Source organism: Peromyscus californicus, unplaced genomic scaffold (assembly GCF_007827085.1).
Source record: "Peromyscus californicus insignis strain IS unplaced genomic scaffold, ASM782708v3 Scaffold_13__1_contigs__length_99412109, whole genome shotgun sequence".
Lineage (NCBI taxonomy): Eukaryota > Metazoa > Chordata > Mammalia > Rodentia > Cricetidae > Peromyscus > Peromyscus californicus.
Window position 1 is genome coordinate 65907331 of NW_026294424.1, and position 18088 is coordinate 65925418.

The window sequence follows — 18088 nt, forward strand, 5'->3', positions numbered from 1 at the left end:
TTTATATTTAATATGTATAGATATTCTGCCTGCCTCTATGTCTGTGCACCATGTGCATATGGTGAATACAGAGGCCAGAAAAGGGTACTGAATCCCCGGAAACTGAGTTACAGATGTTTATGAGCCACCATGTGGGTACTAGGAATCAAACCCAGGTCTTCTGGAAGAACAGCCACTGCTTTAACCACTGAGCTATATGTTTAGCCCCTAAATTTTTAGATTTTGAAGTGTCTCAAATGTAGAGAAAATAGGATTTTCAGTTTCCCTTCTCCCCATGTATGACATGGGGTAACATTTCCCTGTCTACATTTTTTAGTCTAAACAGTGTCATTCCATGTCAAACAACACTGAAAATTTTAATACTAAGCACATACCTTTGACATGACTGTCACACTTCAAATTATTCATCCAAAAGTTGAAAATAAAATAAAAATAAATCATTCTTTAAAAAGGATCCAGACATAATTGTGATATAAGCAAAACAAAATAATAGAATCAATGAATCCTGAACACATCCACATATATATTTATATGCAAATCTGTAGTTTGGATATGGCTGACTGAGAGAGAAAGTGGTCAGTGTATCTTCTTTTGGTTTTATTACTACAAATTTTTTGGGGAACAATGTCTCATATATACCAGGTATTCACCAAGTAGCTAAGGGTGACCTTGAACTTCTAATATTATTGCCACTGCATACTATGAGCTGGGATTATGGACAATAGTGGATGTGGGTGCTAAAGATTGAAGCCAGGGCATCACGCATGATAGGCAAGCACTCTACAATCTGAATTGTATCCCTTGCCCCTGCTGATGCTTTCTTAATGGTCGGACTAATATCTGCTGTTCATTCATATGGTATTATAATGCATCTGTGCTGAAATCATGCAGCTTAATCCCATTGTGAGGTATTAAGACTGGAGTCATAATCAGACCATGATGCTTCTAAGTGGCACGTAGGAAGTGATAAGAACAACAAGGTTGAGTCCATGACTGAGCAGTGGGGACTTTGCTAAGAGAGGGGATATCTCTTTTGTGCCTTCATAGGATGTCTTATGCTACTCTGATTTTCTAGCAGTAAAAGGAACATGGCTATATGGGGCCCCTCAAACCTGAACCAGAACTGTGAACAAAATAAACAATTTTTCTTGGTTAATTGCTTAGTCTGTGGTATTGCGTCATTAGCAACAAAAAGATGGGCTAATACAATACATAAGAGAAACAGTCCCCTCATATGAGAACTACAGAGAGATGAGGGGTTTCCATTTAGCCAAATAGTTTGCTAGCAATCATGAGCATTGATATCCTGGGATATCCCAGTCAGAGATATAATTTACCTCAAATGTCACAAGGCCACTGGAAGCCCATTGCCCCCTCAGTCTACTGCCTCAAAGCTTCTGGTGGCCTTCATGGAGAGGGTCCATGATAGGAAGTAACTCTCCTTTGATATCTGAAAGCTGACTGACCTGCTGCTAAGTTTTTAACCCCAAGATGAAAATAGAACAAACAATTAATTAACCTACATGAAAAAAGTGAGTGTGGTATGCTAACTGAGTTCAGGAGGAAGAAATCATTTCTAAAAATCAGTCTTTGGAAATTTTCTAGTTCAGTTAAAATTTCCCACGGGAGTTTATCTGATACACGTCACTCATGCCCATTCAGTCTTTCCTCAGCTAATCTTTACTGAAAAATAATTTAGAGACAGCCACCTGCTTTTGCCATTGGAGTTATTGCACTGTCCCTGAAACAAATTAACACAATGATTCTCAGACCATTATCGTTCACCAGTGTGTCTGGAACAGTGAGAATGCATCTACTGGAAGAACAGACTGACCAAATTTTATGTGACTGTTTCAATGAATCTCCTATCTGCTTCTTAGATGAAGTCTCCAGTTTGGAAGCTGTGCTTTAAAAAGAAGAAAGATAACATCTGCCTGCAGATGGAGCCATGGAAATAATTTATAGGAGCTGATGTTGAGTTGAAAGTGGTGGTAATGACATTAAGCAATGTGGATTGATGGCCCCTCCACAGCCACACATTTGTTTCTTATTTAGTTAATGAAGACCATTTTGGTTCTTTTTCTGCTACCACATGCAACCTTTGGACAAAATAAAAAGCAAATATATATATATATATATATATATATATATATATATATATATATATATATATATACTTTTTTGGAGCGATTCCAAACTTCAGTAGTTTATGGCAATGCGGTAGGAAGAGGCTGAACATACAGTCTGTCACGAAGATTGTCCCTGTCAGCTGTTATACTTACTACAGTTACTCAGGCTGCTGTCTGAGTCGCACGGAGAGCTACCAGCACATGAATCGAGGCAGGAACTGTCGAGGCACCCCTGATCTCCTTCTGGACATGGCGTCTGACCTGTGGAAGGGAAAAAGCCCAGCAGCTTTCATTACCTGCCAATCCCAACCCTCCATCTGAAAGACTAAGAATGTCTCCTGGAGCTGTAGGGTGACACAGCTTTAATTCCCTTCCAGTCTCCCCCACCCCACCCGGCCCCAAATATTGAACACATATGGAATAGGTATGTTCTGGGTTCATCATCCCACCAACTAAATACAGCCCAGTGGCCAAAAGAATTCCATACAAATTATCAAAAATGAGGCAAACCACATTAAAGAAAATAACAGATGGTTGTTTCCAATGGGGAAAAGCGTACACTGTTTTTACAAACGTGCCTAAACTTCACAAAATAAAGTGCAAACAATGTAAGGGCAAGAAGGTAATCTAGAGACATTGACATTCTGGTTTGGAAATGACGTCTTAAAAACACTCATTTGCCCCCAACTCTCCAGACTAAGGAAAATGCCTTCCCTGGTAATCAACAGGGCAGCAACATGAATGCTCTATTTCAAAGATCCTGTCTCTTGGGCAAGTCTTTCACAGCTGCTACCCATACTTTTAGTATCCTTGGAAAATATCATCAGCTGAGCTCTAACGACTAAGATCAGGGCTTCTTCTTTCCAAAGTGGCAGTAGCCTTTGCCCTGATGGCTTCTCCTTAAGGTGTGTGGAGAGGAAACTGCTTTTGCCATTGATTTCCTGGTCATTTGTAGATTAAGTGGATAAAGTCATAAATTGCTACCCATTCTCTTTCCATCTCTCCCCCATTATTATGGTCAATTACTTTCAGACATGCCATCTGGAATCCAGAATATCTTGCAAGGCACTCTTGAGTATAAATAGACATATATGTACACATACAATCATGTTTATCTATATTTCTAAGGCATTGCATATGATACTGGAATTCTTCCTCCAGTTCCACTAGTGTGAAAATGTTGTATATTGTCACCTTGCAGAAATGATGTCACTGTTGTCATTTAAAGCTACTGGGGGCAAATTTTTCCCCCAAGGCAACTTCAACATTTTTCATAAGTGTAAGATCTTTGTGACATTTTAGGACATCATGCATTCAATAGTTCAGCAAATATTAAGTGCCTGCTTTGTGGCAAGCCTATATGACAAGCCAGGAACCAAATACTGAAAAACAAAAGTGATGGGTGATGTCATTCTGTATGCTGTGAAAATGTGTTGCTCTGATTGGTTGATAAATAAAGCTGTTTGGCCAATGGTGAGGCAGAATAAGGTGAGGCGGTACATTCAAACTGGAGAGATAAGGGAGGAGAAAAGAGAGCAGGGAGACGCTGCTAGCCACTGCCAGAGGAAGCAAGATGTAAAGATACCGGTAAGCCACAAGCCATGTGGCAAAGTATAGATTTATAGAAATGGGTTAATTTAAGGTATAAGAGCTAGTTAGCAAGAAGCCTGAGTCATTGGCCATGCAATTCATCTAAATTCATCATTGACATAAACCACTGTGTTTTTACTTGGGGTCTGAGCGGCTGCAGGACAGGGCGGGACACAGGAAAACTTCCAGCTACACAAACAGGTATGGCTACCTCTGTGAATCTCAAAGTCTAACACGGACGGTGTTGTGAGCAGCGCCTCACCAGGCTGTGAAAACACGGCTTTGCCAGAGGTGTTTATCAAGAACAGTTGAAGCGGACTAAGTCAGGAGGGCCAAGATGCCTGCAGAGGTGGGGTAAGTTATCATGAGAAGGAGAGAAGGGCTTTCTGAGCAGAAAAGCAGCAGAAAGAAGCTGTAGAAAAACTCACAACATGATCTTCACTCTGTAGCCTACACACACCTTCCACTTCCTACTTCAAGACCATGTGGTGTCGTGTGGTGCTATGGGTCTGCCATGTTCTTCTGAGCTCCCCTCTTCCTTGAGAGCGCCTCTCATTCTTCAGCTTGACATGTTAGTACATCTCCATCATAAATTTTGTTCTGGGGGCTCTCTGCCAAGCATACAGAGGCACAGCACCCTGAGTTCCCCGCAGCCCGTACTACACAATTGGATACCGTGCGTAAGCCTACCCATCTCATGAGACTGCGAGCTCCGTCAGCTGTGTTGTTAGGCTGGATTCCCAGGAGAAAAAAATGACCCCATATTAGCCCTGTAATAACAGGCAGTATTTATTTAGCTTTTGCCAGTCCTTTGTCCCACACAGGACTTATCATCACCTGAGTGGATGTGGAAACTGTGACCTAGAAAAGTGGAGTGACTCACCTAAAGCCACCCAGGTAGCAAGCAGTAGCCTGGGGCTTGGAGCTCAGCCCCAGGGTGCAATAGCCATGCCCATTCCCACTGTGTGATGCGATACCATACAAACTGATAAGGGCCCGGGAGTTAGTAAGTTTGGGGATATTTCGTCAACCCCATGCTGGGAGGTTTTCAGACAGATCAGATCATAAAATAATCAGTGTGGAACTTGCTTTTTTTTTTTTAAAACAGAAACGATCACATTTAAAATCCAACATGCTTAATTTCCATTTTTCTGTTTAAGTTTCATGCATGGATTTTAGGTTCTTCTTTTAAAGTATATTTAAGTCTGTTGCTTGGCAATGGGAAACATTAAACTGATTCTCTGAACACAGCCAAATTAGGATGCAGTTACACTTAATTTCATGAGCCAGTTCCTTCTTTGGGGGGATCTAATCACATTTAATTGCATGCTATGCACTGAAGTTTTCTCTTTATTAGGCTTTCCCCGTAGAAGACGCAACAGAATCTGCGCATGTGGCTTCATCTCTAACCTGCAGCCTTGGGAATGAGTCTCCAGCCTGTGCAGCTTAAGCATTCCATATTTACCAAGAGAAAAGGTGACCAGGAAATCTGGAATCATCTGTATGGAAATCCTGCCTAAGCAACTTCCAGATGTTCTGTTTTGTTCCCCCAGAGAAAGATCCACCAATCCAAGAATGCTCTGGGGGCCTGGGGACCCTGGGGACGTACTCACTGTCACTGCAGTTCTCCTCGTCACTCCCGTCCTGACAGTCTTCGTCTCCATCGCACTGGAAGGTGCCAGGGATGCACTGTCCACTCCTGCATTCCACCAGGCCCTGGCTGTGACAAGCTGGGGGAGGCCGGAAGACCAGTCAGTCGCCTTATTAATTGATGCCTCTTACTGATCACACAAACGAGGCCCATTTACCAGGTACCACCAACAAATGATTATTATGCGTACTCAAATGGATGTGGCGCTGCTTTCTTTCAAATGTAGCACTACTTTTTTTTCCCCCTCATCCTAAGAATTTCTGGAATGGAGGGTTTTCCTTCTTTCTAAACTTTCTCTTCCTTATAAAAGAGCACTTATCAAGAACGGAGTGCTTTTTAATGATACTGGCAATGATTTTTAAAAAATTGCAGTTTATAAGGGGTGTGTTTTGTGGCAAGAACTGTGGTAGGTGTGTCATACACATGAAGTTCAGATCTTCGTGAAACAGATGTTAGAGCTGTTATTTGCAGATGAGGGAACTGAAGTCGAGCGAACACGACGCCCATTCCTAAGTTACAAGGCTGCTGGGAGGCAGAGGAAGACTATGAGGACAAGCTTGTCGGACTCCACACCAGACCTTGCATTCCACAGCTTCCTTTTAACAACCCAGTGGAATAATGTGCTTGAAAGAACTCCCAGAAAACCTACTACACAGTGAGTATTCAGTGTCTAACTTATTTACCACTGGTAATTGAAAGAGGGGTGTCTGTTTACCTTTAGCTTTCTGATTCTTGTGATTTCTCAAAATTCTATAGTTCCTGTGTTTTAAAGCATCAGAAACCCATGTGTCGTGTGACCTCAGTCTTCCTTGAATTGCCATCTAACTTTAAGACCCGCTTGGTGAATAGAGGCTCCTCACCACATGGGTTTCATTTGGCGCCTTGCTCTCCCCAGTACTTTAGTACAGCCATTCTGTCCCACTGGCTTACAGAGCAAGGACTTCAAATTAAGCAGGGAAAGAGAAAGCCAGGTACCATGATTATGATGCTTTTTATACAGGTTTTCATATGTCGAAATATAAACTATGTTATCTACATTTCTATTTTTGCCTCTAAGTATAAGATATGTAAATATTCAACTTCATATGCAATATCTATCGGTTCTAAGTTTACAGATCCAGCTAATTACAAATAAAAAAAATATTAGGGCAAATATATTTGTACTGAACATGTATAGAGTATTTTCCTTATTATTATTTCTTTAACGATTCGATATAACAACTATATACAGAGCATATACATTGTATTATGTTTTATACGTGAACTAGAGTTGCCGTAAAGCACAGAAGACATGGACGGATTAAGCACAGCACCACGCATTTCCATAGAAAGAGCTTGAACATCCTCAGACTGTGACATTCACCCAGGGTCCTGACGTCAATGCAGACACCAAGGGGAAATTGTGTGCCAACCCTTTCTACCAAGTGAACTAAGAGGTTTTGTTCAAATATATAGCGTGAGATGCGTCATTTTAATCAGTTCAGGTCAGTTGTACTATTTCAACAGTTGATGTAACTTTTACTATGGACTTTTTTCATTCCTGTCTTCAGAGGGATAGCATGTTAACACGAGGGAAAACATGGTTAACAAGCATGCTTGTTATAGGTTGATGCAAGAACAAGTTTTCACGTATCTAGAAACATAGCCTGCTATAAAATGCTAATTACTATCACACTCTTTCTGTGTTACTATAGGATCGGCACAGGCTGCCTCCTCTCTGGCACTTCTCCCATGTTCTCCCACAAACGGCCCCTGAGAACATGGCTTGGAGGCTTGGCTGCTCGTATATAATTTGCAGAGAAAGGGGGACTCCCTGGTCTCTGGGAAAAGAATTGCCTTTGGAAAACTCCCAGACACATGAAGGATACAGGAGCGGCAAGAGAAAAAGCAGACACTGCTGGGCCCGATCAGCCAATTTAAACTTGGACTTTGGAGCAGAGGGGTTTGAGGTCAGAGCTGTATGGATACTGTTCTCACACCTCTTGAATGCTCCTTTCGTAGACAGAAGACAGAAATCAGATCGATAGAACCAAAGCTTAAGCAACCATCCTCCCTGAGTGCTGTTTACATAACGGACTTTGGTTTCCGTACAAGTCTAAACAGGAACCAAAAGAAAAACAAGCAAAATGAGACTTCCGGTGGCGGGGGCCGGGAGGGCACTCACAGCAGTTGACCTCGTCAGACTTGTCCACACAGTCGTGGTCCCCGTCACACACCCACTCAGCCGCAATGCAGCGCCCATCCCCACAGCGGTGCTCTTTTGTGGGATTGCAATCTAGAGAAAAGGAAAAACCATGAAGTCGGGGAGAACGGACATAGGAAACACTTAGACGGGTGCCCACAGTTCCAGGTGAAGAGAAATCTACTTCCGTTATTTCAGTTCAGTCACTGATGTTCCTAGGATGGCTCTGGCCAATTTCGCAAGCTACCTTCCCACAGGCCACGCCTCACGGCCCACACTCCTGTGGGCAAAGACCCATTTGTTTCTCAGGACAGGTGTCCTAATTGTTGGCATGTCTCACTTCCTTTGTTTAGGGGAAAAAAAAAAAAACTACGACTTTTACAGTGAGTCAAGAGAACAGAAGTAAACTTCGAGCTTCGAGGGATGCAGATGGCTGATTGATGTGTCTGTAACAGGCCTGCTGTGTTTCTAAGAATTACAACATCTCCCTGGCAAGCTGGAAAGATGAGTGTCTTCTTATGTCATCCCTCCTGATGCTAAGCCTGGGTTTTCTACTGGATTATCCTAATCTATAGTTCATGTTTGAAAGAACTGCTAGGCAAGGAAGGAAAACCATTATTATTTTTTTTATGATTTCTTTGCATCTGGATATATACTCTGTCCCAACCCACACATTCCTGGAATGTGGCAAGTAGGGGAGCTTACTAAGTAGCAAGTTTCCTCTCTTAAAGTGAATAATTCATAAACTGCTTTTCTCTGAGGGGTATTGTAACATAAATATAACAGTTCTATGAAAGATAAGGGTTCACAAATAGCAGATGCAATAATGAGAAAGTTTCTTGTGTCTCCAAGAATGTGGTCAGTGCCATATCCTTCTGAGCACCAGTGGATCATAAAAGGTATTGTAGAGAAGTAAGTCAGAGAATATGGAAGGCATGGTGTGGGGAAAAGAGGAAATCACAAGAGAGGATGCTTGGGTGGAACCAGGAGATCCACCCATGCTCAGTCCATTGGAGAAAGAGGGCAGAGCAGAGACTGATCCAAGGGAGGACTATAATTTCTGCTATCTAATGAAGAAATCTTGAAAGCATAGACTTTGCAACATCTGCTTATCTTCAGAGGCCTTTGGTACTAACAATCCTTTTTTACACATGTACACTACCTACTAACATACCCATCATTTAAATTCCACATACTATGGTACTTTCCCAACCTCCTAGTTGTTACTTCATTGGAATAGCAAGGGCTGTAGACTAGATGAGCTATAAAGGTTCTTCACACTAGATTCTGTGATGGACAAGATGGCAGTTGTCTCCCATTCTTTGTCCCAAGTCTAGACAGTCCTATATATATCTAATAATTAGTTAGTAGATTGTACACCTAGAGTTTTTAATATTTTATGGATGCAGTAAGGGGAAGTTAGACAATACTCCTAGAAACTACCAAATTTCCCACTCCAAGACATTCTTTGCCTCACCCTCTAATCCTTTCTAGCATCCCTTTAGATAGTCTCAAATGTTGACCATTGTCCAATATTTGTCTTCATTTCAGCTTGTCCTTTGGTACATATTACAAATTTCCTATTGTCAATAATATATTGCCTAAAGTATAAAGCTAATATCAAGCTATAATGATCAATAAGCAAAAGTTATTTTGCTGGTTTAGATTCAAAAGACATGATGCAGAATTAAATATGTTCCTTCAATGGAAGGTTTACATTTGGAAAAACAAAAAAATCAGCATTTGTACATAAAACCAATCTGTCATCTAACCTTTGGTGAATATATCACATAGGGAGTCGCTAAAGTCATATGCTGTGGAGGGTGGGAGCCTTGGTCACATGTTATACTTTGTAATATATCTCTCAGCAAAGTTTTGCCCAGGAGCTCAAAATCCAAATATAAGCCTGCTGTAGCCAGAGGATAAACAGAACACGACCCAGAAAAACACTAGCACTTTAACAATCCCATCGTCTTTCCACTCTACTTCCTTAACATTTCCTTGGTATGACTGTTAGAAGTAGGGTGCTGATGCAGAAGACACGGCTCAGACCAGTGGTCAGATAAACTCTTCTTTCTGAAAAGGGAAGGTTTGTTTTGATTTGCAACCTTCTAGTCACTTGGTGAACAGACAGATATGTGTTCTTGGTCATAAAGACCTGTGTGGTCTCTAATAAAACCCTCTAAGGAATCAATGCTACTTACCACAGTTTTGCTCATCGCTCAGATCTCCACAGTCATCATACCCATCACACACGAGGCTCTGGTTGAGACATTTGCCTGTGTGGCAGTGAAACAGATCTTCACTGCAGTCTGCAGACAAAGAGAGTTACAGATGTGTCATTGAGGAGCACACTACACTAGTGTCTAATTGGACAAAGGCTAGGATGGGACAGAAACCTTGGTGATGACCCAATCTATGCCTCTCGTCTTACAGATAAGGAGTTAGAAAAACCCAGTGGCTGGCAGAGTCACTGAAGAACCACCACCAAGACACTGATTCCCAGTCAAGTTCTCTTATCTCTTTCTGGAAGTCTTTATCTGACTTTTACTTGCATGAAAGATCTTTGATAATAAAAGGTGAGATAAAAAGGTCTTCTTGAGTCACCATAGTAACTAATGTAGCCTAGGTTTATCTGGAGTAGCTGGCTTTGGTGGACAATGTGCCATTTCTAAATATCTCCTTTACAGGGCAAGTCTAGGTTGGTATAAATGTAGTGAGGTGATATGCCATCTACATTGGAGTATTGCCATTACTTTCTGCATAAACATCAATGCTTATGTCAATGGGTGTTTCATAACATGATCCTCAAGTAAGCAAGCACTTTCCCAAGATTATGATGGCAAAATGAGAATTGGTATATGTAAAGCTTAGGGAGCTTAATATTCAATGTGAAAATAAATATGTGACAGGAAAGGGTTTTGTGAGTGAGAATCCCTGGAATAAAGCTATTAGACCTCAACAATATGGAGAAGTTAACTGTTGCAAACCCAAACTATCTTAAGCCATCTTGACCACCATGAATAGATACCCATTGCCCTCTTCTTCATGTGACCGAGCATATTGGTGATCACTGGGTAAGTGTTTTGGAATGTTCAAATAGACCACTAGCTTTCACCAACCAAAAGGCTAAGACTGCTGTCAGCTAGCATCTGAGGCCTATAGATGAGATTTTCCTGCTTTCTGTAACCTACCTAATTGATGTTTCCACCAATGTATTTGAAGTGTCTTGACTTACAATTTTTATTACTCTGTTACTATAAAACTTCATGGAACTGTTACCATGTTGGAATGTGGTACTTGGGTAAAGCTGAATCTGTGTTCCTGGGCCAGGTCACTTCATATTTGGCTCCAGAATAAACCATCTCCTGTGTTCCTTTGAGGTGAGAACTGTTTCTTCTGCTGGCTGTTTATCAATATTAGTAGGAAAATAAGCTTTGTCCTTGGGTAGTCTATAACTCTTACATTGGTTCCGACATCTACTACCTGTGGTACTTCTAGCATGTTCAATTCTTCAAGCCTATAAATTGGTATCTGAAATTGGGACAAGATAATGACATTATGGAGAAGAGCACACACATACACAAACACACACACATACACACATACACATACTCACACACTATAATAGCATGACAACCCAATTGCAGGTAGAAGACTTGACAAAAAAAGCCTATTTCGAAGATACACAAACAGCTAATTAGTACATTAAAGGGGCTCGATATTCCTAGCTATTAAAGAGATGCAAAGCTGGATCACAAAATGATTCTGTCTTATATTCAATGCCTATAACCAGGAAAGCAAAAAAAAAAAAAAATCCAATAAAAATTTTGTAAAATAGAAACTCCCATGCATTGCTGAAGGAGATACAAAAAGATTCCACTGTGGAGTTTGGCAACTCCTTGTGAAGGAAACTGCAACAACCTTGTCACACATCTCATTCGTGTTTTCTGTTCTTAAGATTCTGTCTAAGAGAAATTCAACACAATTCCCACAAAGACTTTTATGTGAATATTCACAGCAGCCTTATTCATCCTAGCCCTAAACTGGAGGAAGTCCAAATGTTCACCAAAACAACAAAATATAGTCTATGCTTATAATGGGACACTATTCAGAGATTGAAGAAATCAAATGCCTGATCTAGGTGACAGGATTGGTTAACCTCGTAATGCTATGCTTAGTGAAAGGAAACAACATCAAAGTCTTTACACAGTATGACCCATCTATGAAACTCCCAGAAGACAGCAGATTTATAAAGACAGATTTCAGAGCAGTTTTTCCAGTGTTAGGAGTGGGGAGTGACAGAAGATGGGGAGGAGGGAAATTTGAAACGAATTGAAAAACTTTGATGACTGAATGAATGGTGATAACGGTCACACAAGTCTGTAAATTCACGAAAGTCTAGTAGGTGAAGATTACAATATATAAATTATATCTCAAAAATCTCTATGAAGCATTTTGCCCATGTTTAGTAACTGGATTTCAGAAATGTGTTCTCTACTTTTTCTTTATTCAAACTAAATAAATTAAGTGTGAAAATGGGTTGTTATGAGAAGGTTGTTTTCCCTCCTTTAAACTAGAGAATGAGCAAGATCATGCTTCTTCACATTGTTGAGAAGGATCATGAGCCATGAGCAGTATCTCAGTTGAATGGATGCAATGACAGATATGATGGTATTGTGTTCCCCAAAATATGTGTACCCTAATAAACTTATCTGGGGTCAGAGAACAGACAGCCACTAGACACAAAGGCTAGAACATGGTGGCACTCACACATTTAATCCTAGCATTCCAGAGACAGAAATCCCTCTGGATCTCTGTGAGTTCAAGGCCACATTGGAAACGGCCAGGCATGGTGACACATGCCTTTAATCCCAGAAAGCGAACCTTTAATACAGGCAGTGGTGGTAGAAAGCAGAAAGGTATATAAGGCGTGAGGACCAGAAACTAGAAGCATTTGGATGGTTAAGCTTTCAGGCTTCTAGCAGCACAGTTCAGCTGAGATCCATTCTGATATAAGGACACAGAGGCTTCCAGTCTGAGGAAACAGGACCAGCTGAGAAGTTGGCCAGGTGAGGTAGCTGTGGCTTGTTCTGGTTCTCTGATCTTCCAGTTCACCCCAATAACTGGCCACAGGTTTGACTTTATTAATAAGAACTTTTAAGGTTCATGCTACAGACAGATTTAATATGTTTCAAGTAAAGGAAACAGGAAGAACAAATGAAAGAGGTCAGAAATGAAGGCTGATGAGGACCAGGGATTCAGGGCTCAGCCCCCGAGTGCCCTAAACTCAACAATTGCCTAGCATCCTGCGTCTCACACAGGATGTGGTGAGCACAGCTTTAGTGCAGCAGGCTAAGCTCAATAACAATGATTATTACCCAAAGTCTTTGCCACCAGTTTTCCAACTTCTCTCCAAGTTCTAGTGTTCTAAAGCCCAGAAGAGTGACTATAGTCTATACTATATTATACCTTAGAAGAGACTGAAGAACAAGCATGATGAAATGATACCAAATATGGAGGCATTTGATCATTATATAGTCTGGATATTACTGAGTTATGACACCATACTCAATAGTATGTACAATTGCTGTGTCAATTATAAATGAGAGGTCTTTGCCATTGATCAGTTAAACAGTTCATAAACACCTATTTCAAAAAACTTTTCTTCTATGAGGAACTATCTTAACTTTTAGAATCACCTCATCTCAAGAATGACATGGGCCTTGTAGATTCTCTACAGTAATTTCATTAAGAATATATATATATATATATATATATATATATATATATATGTATGTATATACAACTGTGGGAGCCCACAACTGACTCAGTTCCCCAGTTTGAATCTGAAGTCTATTCTGAGTCAATAGAGTTCAGGCTTGCTTGCTCCAAGGCTGTGAGAAAGTTCTGATTAGCCCACAGAATCTCCTTGAAGGGCTGTGAGAAAGTCCTGATTAGCCCACAAGAAGAAACACACCATCTAGCTAGACGCAGGCTGCTGATGCCAGCCAGAGGTACATTGAGATAGAAAAGAAACTGCCTGCTCCTTGACGCAAGGCAGGATAGATAGTGGCTGAATGCCTGTGCTGTGCATTGTTCTACCTCTGTCCTTCAAGACTGTATATAAGCTGGCTGTGAAATAATCTCGGGGCTGTCCAGCATTGACCGGCAGACCCCTTGACTCTTTTCTGTCTTCTTCATTGTCTCTTCAATCCGCACGCCTCTACCCTGCTACCCAGCCGACTGTCTGCAGGCCTGACATAAAACACATTACACATTTACATGTGTACAGAAAAGTTTAAGAACTTTTTATTTTTTGTTTCTCTCAACCTGAGTAGTTTTCAAGCAAGGATGGAATGATAAAGGAAAATGTAAGAACAAGAAGAAGTGCCAGTCTTCATATTGACAGTCCTGTTTCCTCCTGTGCGACAGAGAGAACTGTCTTCCCATGCTGCACCCTTATGCTGAGTGAGGTGTGACCGACAGCTGAGCCCAGGAAGGTTATGACCTTGCTTGCTTTTGATATCCACAGAGCAGAGTAGGGAGTGTGTACTGAGATAGGTGTAGATTTTTTGTTTTGTTTTGTTTTGTTTTGTTTTTGTTGTTGTTGTTGTTTTAATGAAACTGCTTAAAAGGTCTTTTCATTTTTGTTTTGTTTCAATCTAATTATTTTTAGGAAGTTATGAATTAATTTGATAGAACAAGCATTAACCAGAAAAATAGTCTTCTCAACTTAACCATCAGTGTAAGAGTCCATGCATCCTCCAGAGAGGAGAGGGGAAGATTGGAGACCATGAATAAAATTCTTTTCAAGCAGCGTGTGCTACTTTTTCTGAGAGCAGGGGCACTAGGGAATCAAATACTCCATTTAGCATCTGATTAACCTAAGAGCACACCAAAACTTTCCAGAAGTTTCCATGTCTTCTGTGAAGCCCGTTCTGGATCTTTTGATAATCCATACTAAAACATCTCATCAGAGATCTATTTTAAGATCAGCACTGTCATTTGCTAAACTACCGTAGGAATGGAGAGCACACAGCCATTTAGTTTGCAAAACTCAATGCAGCTTCTGTTGTCACCTCCTCAGTGAGAAAATCCTCTCAGGAGTCAGATACCAAATTAGCTGCACTTAGAAAACTGCCAGTTACTTCCGTACCTCCCCTCAGATCCATAAACACTCAGAACCCTAACCAAGAGGACCATGTAGCCAGGGACCCACAGCAAACAGCAAAGATCACAGTGGCTCCTTTTATTGGAGTAAATGTTTATTTGTGCTGAAAAGAGATGTGGTCAGCGCAATTTGGGGCCAACAAATCATATTTTTCAAAGGGTGCTTGCTGAGATTTTCTTGCTCGATTCAAGCATATTTTTGCCTGGACCTAAGTTAGGTGTTTTTATACTTGCAGCTCTCCACCCCCCTCCCTTTCTTTTGTACAAAGAACTTGATGGAAAATGTTTCTTCTTAAGTTCTTCCGTGTAAATATTTACTCTCAGTTTGGCATCTGATAAATACACTATTAACCTTTGTCCCTCAAAATTATCCTTAAATTAAAGCCGAATGCTAGGAAACAGAAAGTCTTTTTTATCCAGGACTTCCTTCAGTTTGCCCAGGCTCCCACTCCATAAACATAAGCTGGTTTGCCTCAATTCAAGAAGCGAGCAGGAAATCTCCGTTTCCATCCTCCACAAAATTAGAGAGGAGAAGGTCATTTTGTGCAACCTTCTCACTGTGAGATGACCAGAGAGGTTAAAACACTTGCCGGGCACTGCCTCGTTTCTCTCTAACAGACTTGAAAGAGGCCGGCCCTGGTGAATACCTGGATCTTATTTTTCTACTGCTGCCTCTGCCTCTGGAGGAGGGCTCTCCCTGCCATACTACTGGCATCTTAGATGGAGTAATTCACTGTTGCATGGGAACAGATGTTCAGCAGTGTCCTTGACTGAAAACAACTAGACACTGGCAGCACCCCTGATGCTCACAGCTGCAGCAGTGAGAAACGTCTCACGTGTTGCAAAATGTCACCTGCAGGGTTGAGAACCACTGTCCTGGCAGGTAAACGCGGGGACAGGCCTAGCTTAAATCCTCCCTTTCCCACCGGCCTCTCTGCATACCCTAGTTCGTAGCGCCCTGTTTTCTGATAATGGGACTTAGTGTCACTACATTTCTACCATCTTGTTTGGTGTTATGTCATTTCCTGTATTACTGTTTTCAAAAACATACTTGAAATGTCCTAGTTAGCATCTGATTTAATCATGAAGGTTTAATGGTGTCTGGCAAAGCTATGGCATGCCCTCTGGGCACGACAGAGCAAGTGCTGTCTTGACTCGCAACAACTGCCTACACTGGGCCCGTCAACAGTCACTTGTGAATGAGGGAGGGGATCACAGGGTTCACCTCTCCCTGACAAAGGTTCTGGAAGGGTGGACGTCAAGCTCTGATGCATCGTCCCAAACCCATGGTCACACAGATGGCACCAGTTAAACTCAGTGGGTAACAAAACAAAGCAAAAAGTCAGTAATGGGAAAGGGGTGCTTGTAGGGAAGAGGTGGTCGACAGGGGTAGAAGGTGATAGGAATGAGAATGTGTTTTATACATGTAGAAAAATGTCGACGACAATTTAATTAACAAAAAAGAAAAAAAAAGATTCAATGTTCTCAGTGTTTGTGTATTATTCCCCTGATTAGACTAAAAGTCCTGTGAGGAAAGAAATCAAGATGCAACCTATCTACTCACTGGGTTTCTACAACATGGTTCACAGATGGCTGAAATGTAAGAATCTGTGACTGTTTAGCTGACTCAGTATTTTCACAGAGCCACTATGCTCAGTGAATTTTGCAAACATTTGAGGTTCTTTCCTTAGTTGTCAAGTGAGATAGATACTTTCATTATCCTGATGGAATGCTTTCTAGTATTTACAGGCATCCTTATCTTACGAAAAAAAAAGGTTTCTAGAAAACAGATTAGCAGAGACATGAGGGTGGTGGGCATGCACATCCCCATTATCTCCTTCTTGGCCGCCACAAGAGGAAGCACTGTGCTCCACTGTGCCCTTGCACCATGGTACTCTGCCTCATCTCAGGCCCAGAAGCCAGCCAGTCATGTGCTGTCACTGGAGACTATGAGCCAAGAAACCAACATCCAAACAAAACATGCCCCACCATCGACATAAAATCCTTCCTCCTTTTAAATTGTTTCTCTAGGGTACTTGTCACAGTCATAAGTAACACAATGCAGCCGGGCGGTGGTGGCGCACGCCTTTAATCCCAGCACTCAGGAGGCAGAGCCAGGTGAATCTCTGTGAGTTCGAGGCCAGCCTGGTCTCCAAAGAGAGTTCCAGGAAAGGCACAAAGCTACACAGAGAAACCCTGTCTTGAAAAACCCAAAAAAAAAAAAAAAAAGTAACACAATGAAGGTGGCAGCCTAACTATAGTTACAAGCACCACCATGGCCACGAACCTCAGCATTCTTGGGGAGTTGTGGCATGGCTCTATGGGTTTATATCCAACGACTCAATTCCAGACATAGTTTTGTTTCCACTTTGCTCATGAAGAAATGAAGGCAAAGAGCGGTAGAGTTGTTTCGCCCAAGTTCACAGACACAGGAATGGTAAGTACAGGAAAATGGGCAGCCGGCTCAGCACGTACAATATCGATCAGGATATTGTTTGTCACTCCTCCCAATCAAGTAGCCCCTCTCTTCAAAAAAGAAAATAATAATAGGCTCACCAATTTCCCCCAAAGTTCAGAGCAAACGGTTTCCAAAAGTATTTGATTGATTTCATGTGCCAAAGAGTATACAGTCACACCACTGTGAATGAGCCCAGTCCCAGCTGACCCTGGAAGCCAGCAGGGTCAGGCCTGATTCGTTTTGGAATGGGAGAAATTTTGGAACCACAGGACAGGAACCCTTTTCTTTGGCGCTTGTTTTTGGTTTTAGGTTTGCTTATTTTATTTTATGTGCATGAGTGGTTGGCCTACATATGTGTCTGTGCACCACATGCATGTTTGGCTCCCTTGGAATTCAGGAAAAGGCATCAAGTCCCCTGAGACTGGAGTAATAATAGTTGTAAGCCACCATTAGGTGCTGCGAATCAAATCTGTGTCCTCTTTAAGAACAATGAGTATTCTTTACTGCTAAGCCAGCTCTTCGGGGTTTTTAAGCAATGCATACCTATAAACACCTGCTGTGTGCCAGTATATGCAACCCCTAACCCCTGTGCCAACTGTTCCCAGAGATGGTCACCCAGTCAAAAGTTTACAGAACACTGGCAACAAAAGAGATGAGCTACATGTTGGATTACCTGGGCAGTTATGCAAAAAACTCACTTCCAGACCAAGCAAATCAGGTCGGGGGGGGGGGGGGGGGGGGGGGGGGGGGTTGGGGGTGGATGGTGCTCCCTGGAGATGCTATTGCAATGAGCCCATTGTGGTGATACTGTGTTCCCCAAAATATTGTGCACCCTAATAAACTTATCTGGGGTCAGAGAACAGAACAGCCACTAGATATAGAGCCAGAAAATGGTGGCACACATG

At 41.7% G+C, this 18088-nt stretch overlaps 1 protein-coding gene across 2 annotated transcripts in view; it reads right to left on the bottom strand.

The window, feature by feature from the left end:
* The window catches only part of Corin (corin, serine peptidase), a 211671-nt gene that overhangs the window by 62421 nt on the left and 131162 nt on the right, over positions 1 to 18088 (bottom strand). For both annotated transcript variants that reach the window (XM_052735099.1, XM_052735098.1), the window contains exons 7-10: positions 9757 to 9864; positions 7535 to 7645; positions 5333 to 5449; positions 2283 to 2390 (exon numbers count right to left, since the gene is read on the bottom strand). In XM_052735099.1, the coding sequence (XP_052591059.1) occupies positions 2283 to 2390; positions 5333 to 5449; positions 7535 to 7645; positions 9757 to 9864 (444 nt within the window). The remainder of the gene's footprint in view (positions 1 to 2282; positions 2391 to 5332; positions 5450 to 7534; positions 7646 to 9756; positions 9865 to 18088) is intronic.